The sequence below is a fragment of the Oryctolagus cuniculus genome, chromosome 9 (assembly GCF_964237555.1).
Source record: "Oryctolagus cuniculus chromosome 9, mOryCun1.1, whole genome shotgun sequence".
NCBI lineage: Eukaryota > Metazoa > Chordata > Mammalia > Lagomorpha > Leporidae > Oryctolagus > Oryctolagus cuniculus.
This window is the reverse complement of record NC_091440.1, coordinates 39,072,515-39,084,053: the sequence shown is the minus strand read 5'-3', so window position 1 is coordinate 39,084,053 and position 11,539 is coordinate 39,072,515. Positions and strand designations below refer to the sequence as shown.

The 11,539-nt window shown below is 40.1% G+C and overlaps 1 protein-coding gene across 10 annotated transcripts in view; it reads right to left on the bottom strand.

Moving 5' to 3' along the window:
* Positions 1-1,938: 1,938 nt before the first annotated feature.
* Positions 1,939-11,539, bottom strand: part of KLF12 (KLF transcription factor 12) — a 519,070-nt gene continuing 509,469 nt past the window's right edge. For all 10 annotated transcript variants that reach the window (XM_070048724.1, XM_070048722.1, XM_070048719.1 and 7 more), the window contains one exon: positions 1,939-11,534. In XM_070048724.1, coding sequence (XP_069904825.1) covers positions 11,353-11,534 — 182 coding nt within the window. In that variant the 3' untranslated portion in view covers positions 1,939-11,352. The remainder of the gene's footprint in view (positions 11,535-11,539) is intronic.

The following is an 11,539-nucleotide window of genomic DNA, read 5'->3' as shown; positions in this document are numbered from 1 at the left end:
CATATAACTTTGGTGGAAGACAATGCACTGTATAGTATGAAAACCCTCAGTGGCCATTTGGGACTCAAATAATTTTTTAGGGAGTATGATTTTGTTCTAGCACTGATTTTTTTTTTTTTTGATAAAGCCCCAAGGTATTCTAATCTTAAACACATTGCTGTTTCTGTACTTTTGACTATTTCATGCTGCTGGTCCAGTCACTAAATTGGACAGAACAAGCAACAAGGAAATCATCATTGTTTACATTAGAAATCATAGTTACGGTCACATACTCAGAGTGAAGGTAAGATTTTGAGGAAGTTACAGAATTATCTAGCCGCATATAATTCTATTATATTCAAATTCTAATGGTTGAGATAGCCAGGAACCACCTGGTAGAAGAGATATCAACAGATTACCTTGCTAGTAAAACATCACATGATCTTTTCCATGAGATTTGCCTCATTGGTCTATTGGTATAACAAAGGTCCCTGGGGTATACTGAAAAACAGATTGAAAAACAAGGGTCAAGAGCTGATCTGTCTGCTTGTGTGGCCTGAAGAGAACTCTCAGAAAACTAGGCCACCAACATATAAAGCTGATGTCCAACGTACCATTTTGTTACAAAGCCACCTCCAAAATGAGGTTACTGAAAGGCTTAGGTTCAGTTGCACAAGTATTACTACACTACATATGGGTGTGCCACAGGATAGACTTTTCTAATGTATTGGTCCCAGCCTTAACTAAATGATTTTTTAAAACGGCCTGGTTAAAATCTTCACAAATAACTTAGTAAAAATCTACTTACTGGTTTATTGCCTCAGTTTCCAAGGAAACTCAGTGGGCTGCGATGGGAATGGAGGGTGAGTGGTAGCCCCATGGCTGTCTCCAGTTGCTTTGAAGAAAACACAGCAATGTCACAGAACTCAGCATTCATTTGCAAATGGATCTAGTCAGTAATAAAAATAAACCAAATTTATTTCAGTCTCAGATTTTTATGATATTAAACTATACTCTGCTGATTATGAAATAGGTATTTTGTTGGGTTTACAATAGTATTTATTTATACATACATAGCAATACTTGCTGAATGCTTCTAAGGTACTTGTGACTGTTGATTCTTTCTCCCATCTCAACCCTTGTTATCACCTCCCATTCTTTTTCCATCCCCATGACCCATACTGAGTTAGTGGGGAAAGATGCCAATCTTGGGACCACACTGACTGAGAAAGTCACCTAAACTCAGTGCCAAGTCTTTTAGTCTGTAAAGTTAGTATAATACTAGAATTTCAACACAGGATTTTTTCAAATGAATAAAGGGCATGAATACAAGGCTTGGAATACTGCCTTGCAAATGGAAAGCACTCAAATACTATCACTGACCTCTATTCTATGTAATTACTACTAGCACTGACCACCATTCCCTTTATAAAAGGGATTTTTTCTAGATTTTCAACCAAATGATGCCATGAAACGAGTAACAGGTTTTTCAGCAGTTGCTTACTCTAGCAGTTATATAAGATATTCTACTCATTAATGGCCTTTCCCAAAGCCCACATAACAGAGTTTTCTTCAAAACCTACATATATCAACTAGCCTCAGCAGGTGCTAAGTGGATCATGCTACATTTAAATGATAGGCAAAATCTGAAGAAATTATACTTCCTGGAGATTTGATTCTACATTCTAAAAGATGTATCTTTCCTATCATTTGACATTTTTGAACCAATTTTTAGTTTTATAGTCATTAAAATGTTAGGTTAGGAATCACTTCTTAAACGCTGGTTGTTTCAAAATAAAAACCTCATTCATTTCTTCATAAAGATTCTATCTTATTCTGGATTTTAAATCACTATACACAAATGGTAAAACTTTTCATAACAAAGGTTTAATTAGAATGGTTAATAACTATGATTTCCAAAGTGTCTGAGTCAGCTTTAGTAATAATTAGGGAGTGTTGTTCCATACAAAATGCTTTATTTAACCTTCATGCCTTCATTCAGATAATTATACAAATGCATACAGTTAAAGGTTTAAACTCTATTTCGGTTCACAGCTCAATTCATAGGAAAGTTGAATACAGAAAAGCAATGCACCAACAGAATATGTCTGAGACACCATTAAAAACGGTAACACTTGTTCATTTAAATCTCTGAGAATAGACTGGAATAATCATCCTCTGAGAGAATCTCATTAGGAGGGTCTCCCTTTACATTATCATAGGGCAAAAAAAAATCACCATTTTACAGTAAAAGGAAAAAAGCTCTGAGTATATTTACAATACATACACTATACATAAATACAAGAACAACACTTACATAATATTAATAAACTTATAACAGGTTGCCTAAACACTATAGCGTATATAAATGCAGAGGAAACTATTGGGAAATTAGATTTTAGATAAGCTGGAGAAATAAATTCATTTGCAATTAAAACTCTGAACAGAAAACCAAATGAAGATTTAAGAACTCAACACATTTGTTTGTGAGCATCATTGGGGTGGGGGGCTTCATCCTTTAACCTGTAGGATCTCCTCTGGGCACTCAAGCTCCCTGGGGACAGAGAGACAAGACTCATCTGTAAGTTTACATCAGTAAAGTGAAGCAGATGCAGCCCATCTCTTCAATTCACTGTCCAGAGGCTTAAAGCCTAGAATAACTGTTTTGTAAACTAAAGGATGTTTTTGTATTTTTACAGAGATCTTATGATCCAATCACCATGTATAATGAGCTAAGTGTCAAGGAAAATCCAAAAAGAATGTCTGCTTGATTTGGCCAAAGATGGTATTTTTCTTTACTCCCATGTATTCTTTTCAAAAACGACTGAGAGATTATTCAAAAGAATATGACATTTGAATTGACCCCCACACACCAAGAGCAATGTCTAGACTACTACTAATTATAACTAAGTCATTTTAAGTGGCAGGTGGGTACCTTAACAGTGGTCTGTTCTTAATTCACAACATAGAAATTTCTGAGTACATTCTTCTATGGACAAACATGAATTTGCTGGTTTCTCTCTTTTTAAAAAAATGAGCATGATACACACATAATTGCATTGTGATGCAGGATGACATAATACATGAGACAATGTTTTCAAGCTGGTTTTGTAAGCAGTTATCTCACATCCACAGAGTTGGTTTGCCATGTGATGCAATGTGTCCCACACATAGACATGAACAAAACAATACAGCCACCATCCCGTAGGGGAACAGTGATTCAAAAAAATCAGTCTCTGAACACAACAAATTGTGGACAGACAAGTTGATAGGAAAGAGCCTTGAACATAGGCACCAGTGCCCCAGTTCAACAATACCCATCCAACATAATAAAGTTTGGGGAACAAAATATATACTGTAGTCTGGATGTAATCACAAAATTCTGCCAAGGGAAAACTAGAAATGCTAGTAAGGCAAAGGCATTTTCTATAATGTTTTATGTTGTATCTTTAGGGCATGAAATTAGAAGAAAGGGAAGATGTTGGTATGTCCCTAAAATATCTTATTCTTTGATTGCTTGGATAGTTTTACCACTAAGCTTTGGATCTAAATTCTATCCTAGCGTTCACGCTCTTTTCTCAACAAAAACGAATTTCTGTGAAAGTCTTGGTCAACCTACTTTAGGAAAAGTGAGATATAGGCGTCCTTGGTTCTTGTACTGCACAAAAAGCAGACTCAAGATACTGTTGTCTCAAATGCTTCAAATTTTCTAGAGATGGAATCCAGAAAGACAAAGTCCTGATGTGAAAATGGCCATCATTCATCTCTTTTCAACTCACTTAAAGTTGTCATTTTTATCATTGAAAAATTACTGCTTGTGAAACCAGTTGATCTTCAGCAGGTGGTATGCATGGAACACTTGCTTTGAGCAGGGAAGCGAATTTGTTAATACAGGTTATATCTCTTCCTCAGCCATGTAATGCAGAGAAAGATCATAACTCAGGAGATTCATTTTCAGCAACAGAAACACTATGAGGAACGGCCTTCTCTTCATGTTTTCTAAGTCCATTAGCACCTCCATGACTCAATACTGTCAGAGACCTTGCTCCACACAGCCAAAGGAAGGGGGATTTTGTTTCTCTGATGTTGTACAGTTTCTCACATAAAATTCAATTAAACTAACAACACTATAAACAAATTATCTCTATCAATACTTAAAATGTTCCACAATGGTGCTGTTAAGCGAGAAATAGGAAAAGGAATTACTCATAATTTCTACTTGATATCATCCCAATTTGTGATCACCACCCTATTCACAATTTTAAGAGTGAGCTCTGACCTTGAACTAGGTCCATGGAGGTGAATGTTTCAAATCCTTCTGCAGCAGACTCTAGCAGGTCTGCATTGGCAGACAGGTGTCTAAAATATATACCAAGAAATATGCACAACTGAGAAAAGCAACTCAGGCAAATATGCCATTAAGGAAGAATTTTGATGATTCTGGAGCTCCAGGCCAAATGTTTAGGAGAAAAGGGACAAGTTCAGGTAGAAACTTACAGTCATCTTGCATGTATGACTTCCCAGGCAAGGTCTGACTTGATACCCTGTACCGCTGTCTCATCAAGTGTTGTAACATGTCCTAATATTTTACTGAGACAATGTGATGACTACTTATGCATGGTGGCCATAATAAACTACTAGGTCTTAGAGATGTGCAAAGGTGTCTGGACCACACAGGCAGTGTGCCACACCGGAAAGGAGACTGAGCCAGACATATGTGACTTCCCATTCCTCCTCTGTTGTGTACTCTTTCTGTGTCTATGCACAACTCAGTCTCCCTCTCCCCGTCTCCATGTCTCAGTTCCCCATCAATGAAATGTAGATTGAGGTAATGTGCCTAAAAAGCGCCAGCAGCATACTTGGCATGCAGTAAGTCTTCAGTAAGAAAAAAAAAAAAAACAAGTATTGTTTTCTTGGTTTATTGATTTTTTAAAAACTTTCAAGGTATTTTAGTACTTTCAGACAACATGCAGAAAGCAACCCAGTCCGAAAACTCTACTTTCATGAGATTAAGGAACTCGGCCGTTTCCCTGGGACACTTGAGAGTATTTTACACCCCATCCTGGTACATATTCAGCTTCCCTTCCCCCTTTCTGAAACGTGGAGGAGGAAACAGTAGATGGTTTCATTGGCCTGTGATGCGGGCCTGCAGAACACTGTCCATTGTGGTAGGACCCACCACCGAAAACCTGGAAGTTTAAACAGTCGTAGTTTTGAAACTCTTCTGACCAGATGTTTGGCTCTCAAAGAGTATGATTTTACTGGTACCCTCAATAGTCTGTTCGGGTGATTTTGTGCTCTGAGATAGCGGGGTTGGAGAATTTCCAGGGTTTCTGTCTATTCACACAATCTCATTGCATATTTCCATCTGAGGCTCTACTTTCTGCAGTAAAATAACTACTTGTGAGAAACTTGGGAAATTTTTAATGTGAATCTGGTAATTTTCAGGGCTCACTGCAAGATTGAAGGCTAGTCTTACTATCATTCATTCCAAAAGTTTTTAGATAATAAAAAATTTTGAGGAAATGCAAAATGAAGCAATGTAAAGATGGATTTGATATGAGTTGATAAAATAGAGAAAAACAATCGCCCCTCAGGGTTTTGCTCTAAATAAATTAGCAAAATGTTTCAAGTCACAGATACCGTTTAATAAGTTTTGGGCAAATCATAGTCAACTTTTTATCTGAAAATGGTAACTGCCATATACCACAGTGTACAGTGAAGATAATGTTCACATTTACATTCTTACACCGTGCAAATAAGAGAAATCAATTTAAGAAATGTTAGCATAAAATCAGGTATATTTAAAAGACACAAAAGGATTATTTTTTTGTTGTATGCGAGCAGATCCAATTTACTATGTGAATCTATTTGTGTGTGCATAGCCTCAAAACGTACAGGAAAAACCCAGTCTGATGAAGAAGTATTGCTGTGTGAAGTACAGGAATATCTCGTTAGCTATAATGTTACTGACAGGCACTTTCAGTTTTTAATTCATTTCTGAAAATTGGCATTAGCTCATCCCTACTGCCAGTACAGATTCATTTACCACGTGGCCAGACCCACAGTACTTAATTTGTCAACACACAGCTATACCTAAAAGCAATCTCTCTGGAATTCGACAAGAACAAACACCTGTATGGTTTTGCCCTTTTCTTTTTATCAAGAACCACGTTGTCGAGCAGGGAGACGACTAAGAAAGAAGAGGAAAAAGGACATCTGGATGTTCCTCTTTGCAGCAAGGAAAATTCTCTGCAGCTGTATCCCCCCATCTTAGGAAAATAAATGATGAATTTGGAATCAGTTGTCTGTAACTTAAAATGACTTCATGGTGTTTTAAGCCATCATGGCTAACCCATGACAAGCAGCCATTCCATTCCAATGGAGTACAAAGAATGAGTTGTGACAAAGCGCAACAGAATTTTCATGGCAATATCGCTAACTGTGTGTAAGATACACAAGGCATAGCTGAACAAGTTTTTTTTTTTCTCTTTATTGTGATGAAAATTAGAAGCTCTTTTTTTCCCCAACATACTTCATCAAACTATTTACAACCTCTGTAAAATTTGTGAGTTTGAAAATATTTTTTCCACTATCACATATGTTACGAATACAGTAAAATAGCGTCACTCTATTTTTTTAAAAGATGCAGTATCCTTCTATGTCTTTTTTTTATGAAATTCTGAGTTTCTATTGCAATTGCTTACTATTTAGCATATTTAAAGTACCAATGGACATGGGTTGCTAAACAGACATTATTCTATAATGAAACTGTGAAAATATAGCATTTTTTCATTTGTATGTACATTTCTCAACTATAAAATGCAGGCAAAGTCATATATAGTATCATAAGCTGATTCCCTAGTAAGGTAAATAACTTATATTTCTAGACAGCATGGATTATTACAAATTCTTTCTTTTAAAAAAGTTCTTTGTTGATATTTATTAGCCCATGGGCTGCTGCATATACAGGTGTGAGTATACATGTGCACGTGTTGGAGGTGTCTGTCCAGGTAAGTGGAAGGCAGTGTGGGGACACGCAGAAAGGTGGAATATGGAAGACATGACTTACTAAACCCCTTTTCTGAACCAAACTAAATCAAACAGAAAACTTTTTAATGGAACGCACTACCTCAGGAAACCCCAAGGAAGAAATCTGAGCAGCGATGTTGAAATAGAACACATTTCCCTACTAACTTCACAGGTGTTAATGAAGAACCACACCAGAGACTGGATTATGAACTATGACTATTAAGGCTTCCTGGGCCTATCACGATTCTTAAGAATTCTCTCCCATTCAGTCCCTTCTACACAGACTGTACCACGGATGCTGATGTTCTTAACACGGCTTCAATTCTGTCAATCCTCACTATCAACGATAAGACGCCTTTCGGACAACATTACAGCTACATCTCTCAGTAGTCATCCCAGCAAAACAAAGGTGCAGACGTACACTTTCAAGGCCTCCCCTCAGCAGATTTATTCCAATGTGCCACCTTAATAAATACAAGTCAAGTGCAGAGTGAGGAACACTGCATCTTTATCCATACACATGGTATTATTCTGATGACCTGATGTTCAAGTGCAGAATTTTATTTATGCTTAGAACACAAATGGCAATTTGAAGTGAAAATCAAGTTGCATGCAAATAAACAGTATTTGCGTAAGCTACTCCAACTTCCAACTGTCAGGAAAATGGCCTTTCTCATCACCTTGACCTGGCATGTGAAAACCATAGCATCTGCAAGTTTTTTCTCCCGGAAATCATCCTCCTATTTCCCACTTAAATAACGTGTGATAAAAAGTGCTCACTTTTTAAAAAATGTGGTTTATGTTCCTGCTGTTCAACTTCTTTTGAAAATAAATGTCCTACAGTGTTTTGTGAAAGTGATGCCAGGCTATGGTGCCATCTTTATGGGAAAGCCAACAGGAATCTCCGTCTAAATGCCTTAATAGAACTTAAGACAAGTTAGCAAGCAGAGTCCACACATAACTGACAGGAGGCGGCTGGGTGTGGATGGAGAACACAAACTCTGAACAACTTAAGATCAGAATACGAGAAGGGATCCTATTAAACCTCAGAATCTGAACCTCCGTAACTTTTCAGATAACTCCCTAGAAGTCAGTCTCTAACAAAGCAAAGAGTAAGGTCCACTGCACTGTCTTGAGGCGTTACAGTCGCGTGTGGGTTAAGTTCCCAATCATGTGCCTATCCCCATCTATAAATGTAATCATTTCCAATTTGAAACCAAAGAATGCATCTAATCACGGACAAGTGACAGGTCCTTTAGGTTTCCATCCTTTTTCCATTGCCCATGATGCACTGTGCTTTGTAAAAGAGGCCAGAAATGCGTATGTGAGAAATAATGCAGGCTTTTCCATGCCTGAAGATATCCTATGTTCTCCCATCCCACGGGGCAACTTTTAGGAAACTCATGAAAAAGAATTTGCTGTGTCCCAACACAAGCCTAGACTGCGTTTCAGTGCCTGGGGCTGGATCACAGACGCATTTACTTGTTTGTGCTTGGAATTCTTCTTCAACGTATGGTGTTGTCAAAGGGGAAGACAGTGTCCCACTGACGGCTTTTACCAGTCAGCTTTATCATCTCAGCCTGCTTCTCACTTTCAGGGGTGAGGAGGGAGCTCACTTCCCCAAATCTTTCCTATACTACCAGAGAGCTACAGCTCATGAAACTCTGTGCTAAATTTAAATCAAAGCTGCCACTCAGGAAGTAAGTTCCATGGATTCTGAAAACCGTGTCCGCCCGAATACATTCAGGACACTTCTCAGCAAAGAAAAGGACTGGCTCTTCTTACGAAATCTTACGATATCAAATCAGCATTTCACTTAAGTGATTCCCTACTACCTGTCCAATAGGTTCTGGAGCCAGTGTTGGGGGTTTCATGGTCATATGTTTGTTCCTCTTTGAATCTGTTCTTTGCCACTGACCAGTAAGCATCGCTGGCACGCATCATGACACCTTAATGCTGGCATGCATCACGAAACCTTTTGCTATTCTGAATGGCCACAGACAATGAGAAGTAGGAGGTGCACATAGTACAGATAAAAAAAACTTTCCAGTTGCTAAAAAAAAAAAAAACCCACTGGTTGTTGGGTAGTAGATTGTGTAGCTAACCAAGCTGTTTATCAACAGAATTACAGCCCTTGTTGCAGGGAAATTGCCTGGTGAATTTTTCAGACCTGGAAAAAAATACAGAGCACATATTTTTGAAGCCAGAATTTGACCTGAAAATCATTATATGGTTGCTTGAACACTTTTAAAAAGTCCTTTTGCTACCATCCAACACAAATCATCCTTGTTTCAATGTTCTTAGTTCTTACTACATCAGAGTAAGATTATCTGAATTAGAAGATGATCCCAAAAAGGAGAATTCTGTAACCAGAAATTATTTCAGAATGCTGACATTTAAAAATGAGCTAGTCAGATTGTGAGGTTAATTTTGTGCAATTCCCCAAATCAAGTGTTTGTAATTAAAATATATTGCCAAGGTCTTTGCTGGAGACCTTTTAGATCTAAGCTATAAAAAATCCTAACAACAACAACAACAACAACAATAACAACAACAAAGCTTACCCAAGCCCCTTAGCCACATTAAGCTGGCCAAAAAAAAACCAGCTTTTAGTGGGGACAAAAATATGATAATTTTTCTGAAAGAATGCTTGTTGGTGATGTATTGCTTTGTTCAACTAGATGCTTAGCTAGTTGCAAAAAGGCTCATAATTCTTGGGGGTTGATGGGACTGCAGTTTCTTCTCATCCCTAGCACAGGGGGAGTGGGTGCAACCTCCCTGTAGATGCTAATGCAGGACCCCGGGGGGGCCCAGTAGAGTTGAGAAAATGGAATCTCTATAGAAGAACCAATTGGAGAGTCCCTTGTCCTTGGCTCCCCGAAACTAGCACCATGGCAGGCTGTCTGGGACTGGGGGGTGGGGGGAAACGGGATGGGGGAGGGGGCAGTCCCTTGCCACTGACTGGGTTCCAAGGAGAACTGACTCATTCACCCAAGAATTAATTCCTGGCTATGCCTCCCTTGCCTGTCTAGTCACCAGCCAACTGTTTGCAAACAAGAAAATGGGAGTATAATCTTCAATTGTGGTACTCTACACCAAGCAGAACAACAAGCAGCAGAAAGATGACCTCCAGGCTGTGAATGGAACCAAGACATCTAAACTGCTGGGTGCTTTTTTTTTTTTTTCCACAATCCCTTTGGTAAGAATGAAAACTGGTAATGTGAGTCCTCAGTGAAGTTATTGTAGGAAAGTCCTTTTATTCATTATTGCTTTTCTCCTCAGCGGGTGCATTATTTCCATCTCGGCTTCGAGTTTTCATGTTCGCTGGCTGCCTGGGCAGCCCCGCCTCTTACCTTGGTGCCAGTGTGTCTAAGGAAGGTGTCCCCCCTCCCTGACTCCTGGAAACCAAATACTGGGGGCAAGAGGAGATGATGCGTGGGTGCGAGAACCCTGCGAGTTTGAAGTGGGGCAGTAGTTTTTGTTTTTAAAGACAGGCTCTTCCTATTAACTACTGGACACCTCTGTGCCAGTCCACGCCAGGTACAGGGACCAGGACTAGACTTCCACTGAAACGTCACTGCCCCTCTGCTGGAACAGGTGCACACAACAGAACCGAAAACAAAACGAGAACGACCAAGGACAAACAAATGAAAAGAGTCAATGTTGATTTCCTTCCGGGCATGGCATCCAGACGGGCTGCCGGTGATGGGGGACTGTCGCCATCACCACGGCAGAGCCCCCCGCCTGCCGCGGGGCCCCTGCACTGTCAGCGAAGGGAACCTCTCTCCAACAGCGTCTTCGGTTCTACCTCCGTGCCGCTTGTTGGTATCAGACTGGGTGTGTGTCCTAGCTCACTGAGACAGTAACTAAAACGTCTTTTAAAAGGGGGCCTGGGGGGGTGGGGGAGGGGCTGGGACAGAGGGAGGATCATCCAAATTGAAAAGGTCTTGCTCTAGCCATCAATGTGGGGTAGATGACCTTTCGGGTATCAACAACAAAACGTCTGACAGCTCAGAACATGTACAAGCTACAAACATCTTTAAATGGCAGAGTACACGGCACAGAAAACAATGCGTGTCTCTTCAGCATCTGGGTCGCTGAGCGCCCAGGCCAGCGTGAAGACGGTGCGCGCGTAGTCATGGTGCGGGCAGCCTTCGGACCGAACGCAGAAGGCACCCTGCTTTCTCCTGCTCTGGCTTCAGACACCGTGGGATGGTGATGCCCTTTTTTGTTTTTTGTTTTTTTGTGTTAACACTGTGAAGGGGATTCAGCCCTGCTGAATTGGGTGCCGCTAAGAGACCCAGCTCTTACGCTCAGCTGGACAGGCAGCAGTAGCAGTCCTCACACCAGCATGTGCCTCCGGCGGTGCAGTGCCAAGTGATCCGACCGGGAGAAGCTGCGATCGCAGTCCGCGCACTTGAACGGCTTCACGCCCGTGTGTTTGCGGTAATGCCTCGTCAGTTCGTCTGAACGGGCAAACTTCCAGGTGCAGCCTTCCCAGGTACACTTGTAGGGCTTCTCTCCTGCA